Genomic DNA, 17,529 nt, shown 5'->3' with positions numbered 1-17,529 from the left:
ATTTGGTCTGAACATTGTTCTTAAAATATTTGGATCATGTGTCAATATTTAAAAAATCAAGAGCTTCCACATAAAGTTGAGCAGATCTAAAAACACCACCCACGTTCTTACACGGCAATAATTAGCTGGAGCAGAGTAGTGTGGAGGCATTGAAAGCTCCAGTGTGCCACAGTCCTCCCCACTCCCAAGCGTTAACAGCTATAATTTTATATTTAGGCTAAGATCAGAGAGTGTCTAGAAATTCTTCCTCCTTAAAACTAACACTGACTTTCCCGTCAGGCGATAATAAGAAGATCGCCCAGGCATTAGTCACTGCCCTCCACATGCAAGTAAATTTCCGATTGTAAGTAAGGACCTGAAGGCATGCTCCAAGTCATATATATTGTACCAAAGCTGTCTCCTAAAGCGAATCTCACCCGTAACCCACCGGTCTTTGGAGTGAAGATGTACATGTGATGTGTGTGTGTAAATACAGATTCCCCTCATGCAGAAGCGATATCTGTCTTGGAGGAGCAGACTGATGCTTCCCTTTGAACTAACTATAAAGAAAGCACGTGCCCAGCAAATTTACCCTGTGCAGACCTTAAGATTAGGAGAATGAGACTTAAGTGCCTTAAAGTTTAGATGGTTCCAATTACCAGCAGGCATCGTGGACTTACACGACCTTTACAGGAATGTAGAGGCTAGTTATCGACTATTCTTTGCTATTCAGTAAAGTGGACCCCACTTTAGGATCTTGATTAACCTTAAAAACTAAAACAATACATTATTTTACACATGTGCTATAATTGAGACTTTTCTCTCATTTTACTCTGCTTCCCCCATTTACCTTCCGTCTCCTCAGTTATTCCAAATTAGAGAGCCCTTGGTGGGGTCCTGGTCTTAGCACACTGCCTGGACACATGATAGTCACTCCATGGATGTTTGTTGAACGAATAAGAAATGAAGGAATGAAAGATACATTTCTACACATACATGTTCAACAAATACTCTCCTGGTCGAAGGTGACAACAAAATGGTTGTGGGAACTCTTTCCTCACCAATTGGGTAGGCTGGGTCTGAGAGTCAGTTTTAGGTTCTAATAGTCATCCAAGGCAGCATTTTCTTATACATTTAACTGCTCCATGACGAATTTACATAATACGGCACCTTACTCTGTAAAACAAGACACCATATTAAATCTGGCCAGCTCTAGCCTGCCCAATCTCAGCATCAATTTTGGCCACTGACACACGAAGAGCCTGTGTTCTCAGCATTCCATGGGCATTTAATTTATTGCATTGGCCATTTTTGTAATTTTTCCCTCAATAACATAGTCCATTTTTTAAAAATTTATTTATTTTTAATTTATTTATTTTTGGCTGCGTTGGGTCTTCGTTGCTGCTCGTGGGCTTTCTCTAGTTGCGGCGAGCAGGGGCCACTCTTCATTGTGGTGCACGGGCTTCTCATTGTGGTGGCCTCTCGTTGCGGAGCATGGGCTCTAGGCGCACGGGCCTCAGCAGTTGCAGCATGTGGGCTCAGTAGTTGTGTCTCACAGGCTCTAGAGCACAGGCTCAGTAGTTGTGGCACATGGGCTCAGTTGCTCCGCGGCATGTGGGATCCTCCTGGACCAGGGCTCGAACCCGTGTCCCCTGCATTGGCAGGCAGACTCCCAACCACTGCGCCACCAGGGAAGCCCCATAGTCCATTTTAAATAACGCCTTTTTTGAGATGTAAAATTCATAAAATTCACCTGTTTAAAGTATATAATTCAGTGTTTCTTAGTATATTCACTGAGTTATACGGCAATCACCATAGTCAATTTTAGAACATTTTCATCACCTCAAAAAGAAACCTGTTCCCATTAGCTGTCACTCCGTCTTTCTCACCTTCCTCCTCAGCTCTAGGCAACCATTAATCTCCTTTCTGTCTCTGCAGCTCTGACTGTTCTCTGGACATATCATATAAATGGAATCAGACACTATGTAGTCCTTTGTGACTGGCTTCTTTCACTTAGCATGATGTTTTCAAGGTTTCATCTATGATGTAGCACGCACCAGTACTTCATTTCTTTTTGTTACCAAATAGTATTCTGTTGTATGGATATACCACACTTTATTTATCCATTTGTCACTTGATAGACATTTGAGTTGTTTCCACGTTTGGGCTATTATGACTAATGCTACTATGAACGTTCATGTATAAGTTTTTGTGTGAGCATATTCTTTTATTTCTCTTGGGTATATGCCTAGGAGTGGAATTGCTGTCTCATATGATAACTCTTTTAATCTTTTGAGAAACTGCCAGACTGTTTTCCAAAGGGGCTGCACCATTTTACATTCCCATCAGCAGTGTATGAGTGTTTCAATGTCTCCACATTCTCGCCAACACTTGTTTTTACTTGTCTTTTTTGTTATAGCCATACTAATGGGTGTGAAGTAGTATCTCACCCTGGGTTTGATTTGTGTTTGCTTGATGGTTAATGATGTTGAGCAGCTTTTCATGTGCTTACTGGCCATTTTTATATCTTCTTTGGAGAAATGTCTATTCAGATCCATTGCCCATTTTTGTATTCCGTTATTTGTCTTATATTTTGAGTTTAGGAGATCTTTAAGTATTCTGCATACTCGATCCTTCTCAGATATATGATTTGCAAAAACTTTCTCCCAAACTGTGGGTTGTCTTTTTACTTCACAGTTTCCTTTGAAGCACAAACATTTTCAAGTTTGATGAAGTCCAATTTATTTATTTTTTCTTTTGTTGCTTATTGTTTTAGTATCATATCTAAGAAACCATTGCTTAATCCAGGTCACAGAGATTTATGCCTATGTTTTCTTCCAAAAGTTTTATAGTTTTAGCTCTTACATTTAGGTCTTTGATTTATTTTGAGTTAATTCTTGTATATCATGTGAGTTCATATGCTGTTTTTGAAAACAAGTTAAAATGATAAATAATCATGAGTTTAAAAAACATACAACTGTCTTTGGTTTTAATTGAAAATCACGTTATAGTTCACTAAACGCACCATTTGATGGAATGAAAATAAACTCCTAATGAGGCTGATAGTCTCAATATTTACTTTAAAAATCCAATAAGCTAAGAATTGTTAGAAAAGGCCTTTTTAAAAGTCAACTGCTTTCAATAAAGATAAATGAAACTATACTTTAACATGCCATCTAAGTAATATTTTAAAAATACATTAAAAACATCTTCACTCCCCTATTAGAAGGATATGGGCTTCAGTTTTAACACTGAAATGGTTCCCAATCAGGGGTGATTTTGCACCCCTACCGGGGATATCTGGCGATATTTGGAGACATTTTGGCTGTCACAACTTAGGAGAGGGGTGGTGCTACCGGCATCCATTAGACAGAGGACAGAGATGCTGCTTACCAGCCAAGAATGCATAGAACAAGCCGCACGACCAGGACTCATCCAGCCCCAAGTACCTCTTGTGCTGACGTTGAAAACCCTACTTTCCCCCCCAAGTTTTATTGAGATATAATTGGCATACAGCACGGTAGAAGTTTAAGGTGTACAGCATAAAGACTTGACTTACATACATCATGAAATGATTACCAGTTTAGTGAACATCCATTATCTCATGTAGATACAAAAAAAAGAAAAAGAAAAAAATGTGAAAAACCCTACTTTGAATCAGTGGCTTCTATCAGATATACTCAAAAAGAGATGTGAGTTTGCAAACCCTTTTCCCCTCAGTTACAACCTCATGGGTTTCTCCCATCACTATACTGAGCCTTTCGGAAGTCAGAATGTGCCCCAGCACCTCACTGCCATCAAAATCCTTTATGGTGACAAAAATCTCTCAGGTCTTCCCTATGGGGATCATTGGGAAAACACTTGCTTTCCATGCTTAATTCATTTTATATTTGTATGTGTTCCTTTTTTGAGTTTTAAGATATATTGGGATAACACATCCCCTGTCCAACACACGTATTTGGGTATCCAACCTCCTGGTAAAAGGTATTTTATCTGATTTTAGAACAGCAACAACAGTCAATAATAATTCGTGTGCTCACTGTATGAGGCACTGTGCTAAGCGCTCTCCTGCACTGTCTAATTTACTTTTCTCAACAATTCTGAGAGAGTGACTGTTATTATTCACATTTTACAGCCAGAGAAACGGAGAAACGGTGAGATTTGCCCAAGATCATGTTGCTGGAGACATCATTATGCCAAGTCAGGGCTTAAGCCTGCTGTGGGGTTAACTGTGACATGCTGGCGTGTCACAAAGAATTTGATTACTTATTATGGGTAATCACAGATGGACACTTGCCGACATTTAGGCCGTGCCCTCACTCAACTGGGCTACAGTAGATGTACTTTCACTGAATGGACACACACTAGTAGCCACAGGAAATCCTGTCTCACCTGGGACATACCCGTGGAAATGTGGCTCATCTGTGGACCATCAGCCATCCTTCATATCACAGTGGACAGTGTCTGAGGACTGCTGCTTAAGGAAAACTAGGGTATCTGTGGCACCACGTATGTTCTTGACACTCATCCACAAATCAGTCAAGGCTTGATTTTCTACCTATTGGCCGTCCTCTCATAATGTGCTCCAACTCCCAAATGTCCCTCCTGACTTGCGGCCTAAATCCATTTGCACATACACCAGCCCCACTCTCCGAGCCCCTGTGTATACTGATCAGTGTGCTAGGCCCTGCTCACCTCAGCTCTCCCAGAGCTGGGCTCACACTCCAGTCTCCTGATATTGCACCCACCGCTCTTAGTGGAACAGCACAGTGGTAAACTATCTTGTAAAAAGAACAAAAAACAAAAAAAAATCATACTGCAGTCAAACAGTAGTATTTCCCTCCCAAGCTTTGTCCTTCTATGTGCCAGGCACAGAGCTCTCTTCATATAGCTGATAGCATTCCCCTCTCAGAGGGGGCTTTTAGGAAAGGATTTGAAGTGTGAGTGAGTGAGTGAAGATATGCATTTTGCTGGTACAAAGATTGGAGACGGAACGGCTCTCGAATTTAGCCATTTTGGGGGTGCAGCAAGAAGTGAGGTGAGATTCTGCTCACATCAGCCTTCCCAATATCCTCCTGACCTCCCCGAATGAAAGGGGGTGGGGAGAGAGCAATGATCTAACTAGAAGATTGCCCTCTCCCCCAAATCTGAAGAAGGACCCTGGTGTTGGTTCTAGATTTGGGCAAGTCTTTCTTTGCTCTTGGCCTCAGTTTCCTCTTGAAGGGACCATGCGTACACTGGATGATCTCTAAGCATCCTGGCAACCGTAAACTTCTTTGAATCTCTACAGTACTGAGTTAAAGTGAAGCCCATGTGATTCAAATCCACCCTGATTAGGAATCTGCTTTAGTAGTGAGCCCACACCTAGAAGCCTGCCCATGTTTGAAGAAGAGAGCACAGTGATTGGTTGATGCTATCTTTCTTGAGAGACCCATCTCCATGGGCAACGTTCAAAATATTTAACAGCCAGCAGGCATGAGCACGACAGTCAGGAGGGTAGAAAGCAGCTGGTAGGGCCAACCAGGGCTGCAGCCTGACAGCATGCCTGGCCCTTCCTTCAGTCCTGCCCAGCTTTCTCTGCTTGTTTTTTGGGTCTGCCTCTTCCTGCCTGATTCTGCATCCAGGGCCCTAACTCAGACTCCCTGGGCTGCTTCTCTCCCCAACCACTTTCTACACAACGGCTGTAAATACCCTCATGCATCCAAACACCAACTTAATCCTATTTCTCCCTCAGCAGATGCTCTTGGAGCCCTCCGCTGCGCTCAGCCCCTGGTCAGCTGACCCCTCACCCCCTTGCCTTTAAAAAAAATGTTAGAGGCTGGGAAACAGGTATGGTTAAGAGACCTGAGTCCTAGCCTAGCTCTGCCCCTGTCTGCCAGTGACCTTGGGCAAGTCTCTGCCCCTCCCATGTTGTTAGTTTCCTGACATGTAAATGAGCAACTTAGATTGAGCTCCCCGTTTTTCAGTGATGAGTTTCTGGAGGAATGCAAGTCTTCAGCAGCTGACTGCTCTCTCTCTTTCTCTCTCTCTCTCTGTGCACCTGCCCCGCAACTGCCACTGTAGAATGCACTGCTGCCTGCGGGCCTGAGGCAGAAGGATCAGACCACCAAGGCGCCCACGGGCCCCTTTAAAAGGGAGGAGCTCTTGGATCACTTGGAAAAGCAAGCAAAGGAGTTTAAGGACCGAGAAGATCTGGTCCCCTACACAGGGGAGAAGCGAGGTACTGAACAATGTTGCACTTTTGAGTACGTCATTCCCCCTGATCATTGAGTGCCAGCTGTATGCCAGGCCCTGTGTTGGGCCAGATGTGACTGGGCCTCCTTGCCCTCATCCCTGCCTGGCCCAAAGTCACAAACCCAACTCCAAAAGCATCGGCGCATGGGGTAGATTTAGTGAAGTTTTGGGGTAAACCAGGCCCGTAACACTTTCCCCTAAGTCCCCTTTAACTAGGGTGTCCTGATTATTTTTCATACAAACCTGATACTGTCAAAAGGGAAAGAAGGAACTATTAAAATGGTATCAGGACATGAGGCCCAAACAAGGCCTGTCCCCTCCAAACCAGGAACAAGAGCTATCCTGTCTCTACCCTAATTATCCCTTCTTTTTCCCCAAAGTTCCTCTGTCTGGCAGCTGCAGCTTCCCTTCCTTCATCTGTCCCTCTAAGACTCTCTACCCCAGCCTAAGGCAAGCCATCTAGAAGGCTCCGGGGAACAGAGAGGCACTCCGACTATCCAACCCTTCCAGAACTTCCCCTACACTCCAAATCATCCTCCTCTCCTCTGGTATCATGCTCACCCTTGCTCACTGCCCTGCTGCCCCACAGGCCTCTTTCTCTTCCCCAAACACTCCAAGCTCTTTCCTACCTCAGGACCTTTGCACGTATGCCCTCTGCATGGAATGCTGGTCCTCTGTCCGTCTCCAAGCTGGCTTCAGGGCTGGCTTCTCTCCTCTGTAAGAGGCGTAATGGTTAGAAACATAGCCTGGAGTTGGGTCTACTTTGGCTACAGTCTTGTCACTACCCCTTACTAGGCTGTGTGAACTCAAGTACATTTGTTTGTTTGGCCATGCCACACGGCTTACAGGATCTTAGTCCCTGACCAGGGATCGAACCTGTGCCCCCTGCAGTGGAAGTGCAGAGTCTTAACCACTGGACCGCCAGGGAATTCCCTCGAGTACATTTTTAAACCTGCTGTGCCTCCATTTCCTTGTCTGTAAAATGGGGTTGATGAATATTACCAGCCTTCTGAGGGAGTTATGAAGATTGAGTGAAGATATATATAAAGCACTTAAAACATCACCCGGGGCATCATGAATGCTATGTCAATATTAGCTATTATTACCCTTTCGGTCTCAACTGTACTGTCTCCTCTTTCAGGAAAGCCTTTCCTGTCTACATTGTTTAGGACATTCCATCCCTTCAACTGCCCCTTGGTTATTCTCCATCTCGGGAGCCTGTGTGTGTTCTTCAGAGCAATTCTTATTTTATCATTATGTCTTTATTTACACTGGCCTGTAAGCTCCATGAGGCAGGGACTCAGCAGCTTTTGCTTACACAGTTCCCCCAGCACGCAGCACAGGGCCTAGTGTACAGTAGGGCTCAGGAGAGAGGTGTTGAATGAATGAATGAGTTCAAATTAAATATATGCATAATGGATCTTATAGGCTTTTTCCTTCAAATATAAGCTCCATGGGTACAAGCACCATATCTGTCTAGTTCATTGTTATATCCCTATACCTCAAAAAACCTAGCATGTAGTAGGCACCTAGTAAATATTTGTTGAATGAAAGCATTAATTCTAATTAATTAATTAATTCGGTAATTAATTGTTTGTTTTCCACCTCTTCCATTCTCCTCACCCCCAAGAATGTCGGCATGATGCGCCAAGGATCCCTGTCTATGGCATTTTTCTCTGTGTCCCTGTTGTATTAGCACAATGCTGCACAGAGTAGCTGCCTGATAAATAATAAAATGAAAGAGCAAGCAGGTGTGGGCATTTCAGGGAGGACTTCTAGCCATCCCAGCGCCTGGAATTGAAGCTCAGTCCAGATTTTACTGAAAACTTGGAAGGTCAGGGAAGCCCAGGAGACTTCTGGATTACAGAGCTTTGGAAGAATTGTGTGGTCTGAGGCACCCTGGAGCTGGCGGCAGGGGAAGGGGCCCTTGACCATAAGGGCTGGGTGTGCCTCGCTGAGAGCGTAGGCACAAGATGGTTTTAAGCAAGGTACTTGTACCATGAGGAGTGATTTCTGTGCAGCAGGTAAAGATAATAAAATCTCTGGATTTCATGGGGACTTAAAACTCCCACTATCCCCCCTACACATTTGAAAAATGGGGAAACCAAGGCTGTGAGAGAGTCAGCAGCAGACCTGAGTGGACAGTTGGTGAGTCATTACTGGCATCTGCTCCCTTGTGTGCCCATCCCCCTCCCAGGGAAGGAGCTGGAGATGAGATGGGGGATGGGGAAGGGAATCTGGGCGATATATAAACCAGTCCTGCTGCCCCTTCGCAGAGTGCTGACCTGGCCCCGAGCCGGGAACAGCTCTCCAGACTCCCAGAGCCTGAGTGCCCTCGTGAAAAACCAGGCTGACCCAAGGAGGGTAGCTAGAATTTATTCTATTTTCATATTATGACAAGCCTAAAAGGTTTTTCATCATCATCATCATCACCACCACCAGCATCGTCATCATAAAATATTTACATGATGATTGTTGGAGTCCATGTATATTGAATAAGTACAGTCTCAGCAGAGAGTGTGGGGAAGGAGACCTTCCAGCTCTAACAGGCAGATGCAGGGCCGTTCAGTCCAGCTCTACTGAGCACTTGCCCCACGCTGGGCCTAGAGAGAGCCTAGGCTGAGGGGAAATAGCATTTCAGGCACTACAAAACCCAGCAGGATGTGGTAAGAGCCATAAACTGGTGCAAAGTCCTGAAGAATTTGGATTTTCCCTCACTCTCATTCAAGTGGGGGAATCAGAATAAAGTTCCATGCAGGGTATTTTCATTATACAGATTTGGCTGCATGTGCTGAAGAAACAAGTAAAATAAGAGAGACTTAAAATGGAAGTTTAGTTTTCTTTCACTTAGTAGAGCTGCAGGGTTAGGCATTCCAGGGCTTGTAAGACATCTTCCTTGGCATTAGGAATCAAGACCCTTTCCAGTTTTTCATTCTGCCATCCTTGTAATATATTCTTGTCCTCATGGTCCATCTGGCTGCTGAGGCTCCAGTCATCACACCCACATCCCAACTAGTAAGATGAAGGAAGGGAAGACGTCTGAGTCCCTCTTATAGTGTCTTAGAGTCACCACCCTCATGGAGGCACCTGCTGCAGGAGCATAATAAACCATAGGTCTTAAATATTTACTGAATGTTCATCATAGTTACTGCATCAGTCATTTTCACAGTTCATTTTCCTTTTAGCCATTTCGTTTTCTTTTTAGCCATTTTGATTTGCTGTTTTCCAGATGCACCTCTGGTGAAGGTTATGATACATTTTCTCCCAGATGACTTTGCTGACTGTTCTGCTTGTATAGTAATTGATCTTTGGTGTAAACAATTTATTTATTTATTTATTTATTTATTTATTTATTTATATAAATTTATTTGTTTATTTTTTGGCTGCGTTGGGTCTTCGTTGCTGCACACGGGCTTTCTCTAGTTGTGGCAAGCAGGGGCTACTCTTCGTTGCGGTGCACGGGCTTCTCATTGCAGTGGCTTCTCTTGTTGCGGAGCACGGGCTCTAGGCGCGCAGGCTTCAGTAGTTGTGGCACACGGGCTTAGTCGTTGTGGCTCGCAGGCTCTAGAGCGCAGGCTCAGTAGTTGTGGCGCATAGGCTTAGTTGCTCCACGGCATGTGGGATCTTCACGGACCAGGGCTTGAACCCATGTCCCCTGCACTGGCAGGCGGATTCTTAACCACTGTGCCACCAGGGAAGCCCCTGTAAACAATTTAAATAACAAAACAAAGTAATACTCTCTGCTGAGAGGTAGGCACTGATCCCATTTTAGTGAATATCCTTCTGAACATTGCTCTTCCCACCCCTCCCCACCTCTGGTCCAAGTCACTATCATCTCTCATGTGGACTTTTGAAGGAGCCTGCTAACCATCTCCTGGCTTCATTCCTGGCCCCACTTCAGGCTATTCTCAATCAGTAGCCAAAATGAGCAGGTTTTTAAAAATTGGAGTAAAATTCACATAACATAAAGTTAACTATTTTCAAGTGAACAATTCAGTGGCATTTAGTACACACACAATGTGGTGCAACTACCATCTCTATCTAGATCCAAAACATTTTCATCATTCCAAAATAAAACCCTGTACCCAATAAGCAGTTACTCCCCATGCCCCTCGCTCCCGACCCCTGGCAACCACCAATCTGTTTCTGTGGATTTACCTATTCTGGATATCTCCTATAAATTAAATCATACAATATGTGACTTTGTGTGTCTGGCTTCTTTCACTTAGAATATTATTTTCGAGACTCATTCATTCCCTTGTATTACTGAATAATATTCCACAATTTGTCCATTGACGAACATTTTGGTTGTTTCCACTTTTTGGCTGTTGTGATTAGTGGTGCTATGAACATTCCTATACAAGTATTTGTCCGGATAACTTTTGGGTATATACCTAGGAGTGGAATTGCTGGATCATATAGTAATTCTGTGTTTAATTTTTTGAAGAACTGCCAAACAGTTTTCCCAAGCAACTGCACCATTTTACATTCCCATCAGCAATATATGAGGGTTCCAATTTCTCCACATCCTTGCCAACATGTTATTTTCCATTTTGGTTTTTGGTTTTTATTATAGCCATTATCATGGTTGTGAAGTGGTATCTCATTGTGGTTTTGATTTGCATTTGTCTAATGACTAATGATGTTGAGCATCTTGTCATGTGCTTGGCCATCTGTACAGCTGACTCTCCATATCCGCAGGTTCCATATCCGCGGATTCACCCAACTGTGGATCAAAAATATTCAGAAAAATTCCACACAGTTTAAAAAGGCAAAACTTGAATTTGCCACGCACTGGCAACTATTTACATAGCATTCACATTGTATTAGGTATTATATGTAACCTAGAGATGATCTAAAGTATACAGGAGGATGTGTGTAGGTTATATGCAAATACTATACCATTTTATATAAGGGACTTGAACATCCAATCCCTCTCAGATACCTAGAGGCAATTGTATATCCTCTTTGGAGAAATGTCTATAAGTCCTTTGCCCATTTTTAAATTGGGTTGTTTTTCTTTTTGTTATTGAGTTGTAAAAGTTCTTTATATATTCTGAATACTAGACCCTATCAGATATATGATTTGTAAATATTTTCTCCTCTTCTGTATGTTATCTTTCCACTTTCTTGATAATGTCCTTTGATACACAAAAGTTTTATTTTGGTTAAGTTCAATTGATCTGTTTTTCTTTAGTTGCTTATTCTTTTGTTGTCATATCTAGGAATACTTTGCCAAATCTAAGGTCATAAAGATTTACGCTTATGTTTTCTTCTAAGAATTTTATAGTTTTAGCTATTATATTTAAATCATTGATCCATTTCCAGTTGGTTTTTGTGTATGGTATGAGATAGGGGTCCAGCTTTATCTTTCTGCTTGTGGATATCCAGTTGTCCCAGCACCACTTCTTTTTTTTTTTTTTAATTTATTTATTATTTATTTTTTGCTGTGTTGGGTCTTTGTTTCTGTGCGAGGGCTTTCTCTAGTTGTGGCAAGCGGGGGCCACTCTTCACCGCGGTGCGCAGGCCTCTCACTATCGCGGCCTCTCCCGTTGCGGAGCACAGGCTCCAGACGCGCAGGCTCAGCAATTGTGGCTCACGGGCCCAGCCGCTCCGCGGCATGTGGGATCCTCCCAGACCAGGGCTCGAACCCGTGTGCCCTGCATTGGCAGGCAGACTCTCAACCACTGCGCCACCAAGGAAGCCCCCCAGCACCACTTCTTGAAGAAACTATTCTTTCCCCATTCAATGGACTTGGCACCCTTGTCAAAAATCAATTTGCCATAGATGTATGGGTTTATTTCTGGACTCTCAATTCTATTCCATTTTTTTATATGCCTATCCTTATGTCAGTGTCACACTGTTTAACTTTGTAGTAAGTTTTGAAATCAGGAAGTCTGAGTCCTCCAACTTTGTTCTTTATCAAGATTGTTTTGGTTATTTGGAGCCCCTTACAATTCCATATGAATTTGAGGACTGGGTTTTCCATTTCCAAAAAAAAAGGAGGAGGGCCATTGGAATTTTGATAAGGATGGCATTGAATCTGTAGATTACTTTGGGCAATATTGCCATTTTAATATTGTCTTCCAATCCATGAACTTGGGATATCTTTCTGTTTATTTAGGTCTTCTTTCATTTCTTTCAACAATGTTTTATAGTGTTCCATGCACAAGTCTTTCACCTCCTTGGTTAAATTTATTCCTATGTATTTTATTCTTTTGGATTGTATTGTAGATGAAATTATTTTCCTAATTTCCCTTTCAGATTGTTATTTGCTGGTGTACACCACCTATTTGTATATGTTAATCTTGTACCCTGTTTTTTTGTGTGTGTGTGGAACATTTTCTGCACAAAACATCATGTCATCTGTGAACAGAGATCATTTTACTTCTTCCTTTCCAGTCTGGATGCCATGTATTTCTTTTTCTTGTCCATTTCCTCTGACTAGAACTTTCAATACACAGTTGGGTAGGAGCAATGAAAGCAGGCATCCTTGTCTTGTCGCTGGTCTGAGGGGCTCATTTCCTCACTCTGTCAGGGCCCAGCTCACAGGTCATCTTCCCTGACCATGCTACCCAAAATAGCAGAGCCCACCTCACCCACACCCCAGCCTGGAACTTCCTAGTCTTTTGCTTGGCTTTATTTTCCTTTGTGATTGCTAGTACTATCTGGCATCTTTACATGTTTTGTTTATTATCTGTCTTCTTTCACTAAACTGTATACTGTTCACTGCTGTCCCCCTAGCGGCAAGAAAGGTGCTAGGCATATAGGAAGTATTCAGTAAATATGTGTTGCATGGATAAATATATATTGATATATGTGCAATTTTTCATAAATGGAATTAAATGATTCATGCTATTTTGTAAACTTGCTTTTTCACACAAGATTTTGTCTTGGCCATTTTCCTTTCTTAGTAAGCAGAGAGCTCCACCATCCTTTATAATAATAACTGCTAGAATGCCATCGTATGGATGCCCCATAACTGCTTTAACAACCCCTCTTGGTGCACACTGCAGCGACCGACCATCCTCTTTGCTCTTTGCTCTCTCGTTCAGTTATGAGTCTGACGCTGTAAAAATATAGTGTCCCAAGAGACATGATATTTTCTCCCTATGCCTCTTTTAATAATCTGAGTGTATTTTATTTATTTGGCTTAGAAATCTTTCTAAATTTTTCTCTCATACCAGAATGCTTGTTTGGAGTATTCCAGACCCTGGCATTTTATTATATTTTTCTTTTGTATTTTTTCCTACTTACAGATCGTTAAAATTAATAACCAGTGTTTTCAGTAGTGAGCAGTCTCCTTTGACCAAGTTATAAAGTTCTTCTTTTCAAACGTGAAGCGTGCTTTGTTGGAGATCTCTGATTCCCTTTCTTTGGACAAGTTTGGCACCGGGTCCCCAGAGGGAGAAGTTTTAATGGAATCTCGGTATCGAGGGATCCACAGGGCTTTGGGACGGTCCACCCAGGGCCCCAGTGCAGCTGCACTCCCTGTAATGGGCACCCCGTGTGTTTTCAGGAAAAGTCTGGGTCCCCAAGCAGAAGCCGATGGACCCCGTGCTGGAAAGCGTGACACTGGAGCCGGAGCTGGAGGAGGCCCTGGCAAATGCCTCGGATGCGGAACTCTGTGACATCGCAGGTAAGAGGCGTTCCTGATGCTTGCCCACGTCCTCCAAAAGCGTTTGACCCACGTCTGCAGGCGAGCCTTGGATGGTTTATTTCAACATAAACACCTTCTCTGTTTCTAACAAGGACTAGAGGAGGTAGAACTCTGTTATCAAAAACCGAAATGAGTAAAATGGAGATAAAACCAAAACCCTTCCCACCACGGAGCCAGCTGTTGCTGCCATGAGACCCCATCCCAGAGGGATGTGCAAGGCAGCCTGGGCCCTTCACCAGCCATGGCATCAAATCCTGCTCAGGCCGCCTGGGAAGAGACGATAGAAGGGGGCAGACAGAGGGCTGCCGGCATCTCAGGTCCAGGAGGCTCACAGAGGGCTGGAGCAAGTCATCTGATTTTACCATTTTGCACAGCTTGGAGAGCCGGGCTTTGAGGCGATCACCCCATATCTCATATTTGTACAACACCCTCCATCTTCATGTGTGTTTCCATGTGATCTTCACAAACAGCCCCTAAAACTCCAGAAGGTGGCCTGATATCCAGAGCTTTTTGCCACCTGCTCTTTTCCCCTTTTTACTGTCTGGTCCCTGTCCCACTCGCCCATGTCCCTTCCCCCCGGGGTGTCAGGCTCTGGCCACAGTGTGCCCACCATCATGCTGTGCTCCCTGGCCCAGTGAGGTAGCTGGTCTTTTTCTTCTGCAGTCTTGGGGGCTACTAACCCTCACCCAGATGATGACAGGAGTGTGGATGGGGTAGGGAGAGACTCAAGGCAAGTGGGAAGGGGAGAGGAAAGACAGGGTCAACTGTGAGGTCAAGGGAGGAGCCCAGACCTGGCTCCAGAGACTAAGTGGACGTTGGTGCCATTAATGAAGGTGCGTTAGTCTGCTCAGGCCGCCCTAACGAAATACCACAGGCTGGTGGCTTAAATAACAGAAATGTATTTTCTCAATAGTTCTGGAGATTAGATGTCCAAGATCAAGGTGTCCACAGTATTGGTTTCCTCTGAGACCTCTCTCCTTGATTCCAGATGACCGTATCTCATGGTGTCCCTCTGTGCATGTGTCGCCTTGTGTCCCTTTGTATGTCCTAATCTCCTTCTTGTAAGTACACCAGACAGATTGGATTAGGACCCACCCTAACAGGCTCATTGACACTTAATCACTTCTTTAAAGACCTTATCTCCAAATATAGTTACAAATTCTAAGGTACTAGAAATTACTTTATTCAACATATTGGAGGGACAAATCAGGACAAAATCAACAATTTTGGAGGGACACAATTCAACCATAACAGTGGGGGAGGAGCGGGTGTAGGGGAAATATGGAGTTCAGTTTGGGACCTTTAGAGTTCAGGGTGCCTGTGGGCCACTCAATCAAGGGCAGTTGTACATGAAAGGCTTTTTAAAAAAAATTATTTATTTATTTTTGGCTGCGTTGGGTCTTCGTTGCTGTGCGCGGGCTTTCTCTAGTTGCGGCGAGCAGGGGCTACTCTTCGTTGCAGTGCTCGGGCTTCTCACTGCGGTGGCTTCTCTTGTTGCAGAGCACAGGCTCTAGGCACGCGGGCTTCAGTAGTTGTGGCACACGGGCTTCAGTAGTTGTGGCTCGTGGGCTCTAGAGTGCAGGCTCGGTAGCTGTGGCGCACGGGTTTAGTTACTCCACAGCATGTGGGATCTTCCCGAACCGGGGATTGAACCCGTGTCCCCTGCATTGGCAAGTGGATTCTTAACCACTGCGCCACCAGGGAAGTCCCTACGTGAAAGTCTTGAGTTCTGCAAAGGGTCCACACTGGAGATAGAGAGGTGGGTGTCATTAGCATCATCAAGTTCCAGGCAGAGGGCCTGGCAGTAGCGGGCACCCAGGGCTCTGGAGGCAAGGGCCCTGGCCAAGGTAGAAGCCTTTGGGAGAGGAGTGGAAATGGGGTGAACATAGCCACAGTGGAGGCCAGGTAGCCACAAATGGGCTGGGAACCAACGGCCAAATCAAGATGGGCAGAGCCTAACGCAAGAGCTAGGGAGACAGAATGAGGGTTCAGGGCTGGCCGGGAGACTCAGAGGTGAAGCCAGAGGCCAGGTGAGCCCGCCAGTTCCAGGAAACTCAGCCGGCCGCAGTGTCTTCTGCTTCTCACATCCTCCTGCTTCTCGTGGGTGTTGTGCACCAGTCCTGATGACATTCTTAGGAAAGAGGAGGAAGGGGCACCAAAGCCAGGTTGCAGGGCCTAAGGAGTGAAACAGGAGAGCCAATGTATAGACCCTCGGTCCAGACAACCCTTTCCTAAGGAGGCAGAACATTTGGGAAAGGACAAAGGGCAGTGGCTTAAAAGGTGTCAGGGCTGAGAGAGGAAGGTATTCATTTTCACTATGAAGTACATAGCAGTGAGGAGGTCACCTGGATGGAAATGGAGCACTTAGCTCAGGATACTCAACTGGTTTGCTTGTCAGAAACCACACAAGTTGCATTAGATCCACATTAGGCTCGGGTGTTTTGACGGAACCGTCTCCCTGATGCGGGGTCCCCTTGAGTCCCGGTTAATCTGTGCAGCTGGGCGGTGGGTGAGTGAATGGTTGTCCAGCATCTCCACACTGACTCACCCCAAGGGCTGTTTTTATCCTGGTCCTTCTCCTCCGATCACCCTCCATGACGTCACTCCCCTTGTTAGGCAGCTCAGAGGGATTATCAAATGACTCTGCTGTCAGTGCTGGAGCCCCGAGTGGATGACTCATTAGGGAAAGAAGAGGAGGATGCGCTGGGCACAGGGTCTTCAGGTCATCTCTGCTCCCCACAGCTCAACTCCCAGGCAGAGCATTTCCATTAACTAAGCCTCCGACTGCTCTGGACCAATCGTAAGGAAGCGGCCCGGTTCCTGCCCTCGAGGAGCCGAGGTTAAACAAACACTGAGGCCAACGTGGAAGGAAGTGGGAGTGACTGTTGTAGGGAGAAAGGGCCGAGTGAGGTGGTGGGGCTGCAAGATGAGGGTGGGGACCGAAGCTGAGCCGAAAGGAGGGAGAGTAGAGGTGAACTAGGCGGGGAGACGCATCCTAGCGGAAGAGGGTTTGAGCCCTGGTCCGGGAAGATCCCACATGCCGCGGAGCAACTAAGCCCGTGCGCCACAACTACTGAGCCTGAGCTCTGGAGCCCGCGAGCCACAACGACTGAGCCCATGTACCACAACTACTGAAGCCCGCGTGCCTAGAACCTGTGCTCCACAAGAGAAGCCACTGCAATGAGAAACCCACGCACCACAACGAAGAGTAGCCCCCGGTCGCCGCAACTAGAGAAAGCCCGCACGCAGCAACGAAGACCCAATGCAGCCAAAAATAAATAAATGAAAATGAATAAATTTATTTAAAAAAAAAAGAATGAAGCAGCAAGCAATGTTGATGTGCTCTTTTTCTCTATCACTCACTCCTGGTGACATGGAGTGTGCAAAACCAAAAAATGATAAAGTCACGATTTGGTGCTTAGGGCTTAGGACGGGAGAGGAAATACTGGCTTCAGAGCCACCAAGCATTCTGCTCAGCAGTGGAGATTTAGCTTGGCCTCTCCCCTTCCTCCTTCCCTCCCTTTTTCCCTCCCTCCTTCCCTCCTTCCTTCTTAGAACTCTAATCTCCTCTGAACTGCAAAGTCGTTTTATTTCTTCTTAGGGCTGCTATTGACATACATTACCTCCTAGAATATACTGTTATCTGTCCTTAGAAT

General features: G+C 44.9%; 1 protein-coding gene across 1 annotated transcript in view; it reads left to right on the top strand.

Annotated features, from left to right (window-relative positions):
* Positions 1-17,529, top strand: part of TMOD1 (tropomodulin 1) — a 77,352-nt gene that overhangs the window by 32,561 nt on the left and 27,262 nt on the right. The window contains exons 3-4 of the mRNA XM_068552239.1: positions 6,043-6,199; positions 13,733-13,852. Of these exons, the coding sequence (XP_068408340.1) occupies positions 6,043-6,199; positions 13,733-13,852 (277 nt within the window). The remainder of the gene's footprint in view (positions 1-6,042; positions 6,200-13,732; positions 13,853-17,529) is intronic.

This window comes from Eschrichtius robustus, chromosome 10, assembly GCF_028021215.1.
Source record: "Eschrichtius robustus isolate mEscRob2 chromosome 10, mEscRob2.pri, whole genome shotgun sequence".
Classification (NCBI taxonomy): domain Eukaryota; kingdom Metazoa; phylum Chordata; class Mammalia; order Artiodactyla; family Eschrichtiidae; genus Eschrichtius; species Eschrichtius robustus.
This window is presented reverse-complemented; position numbering and strand designations above follow the sequence as displayed.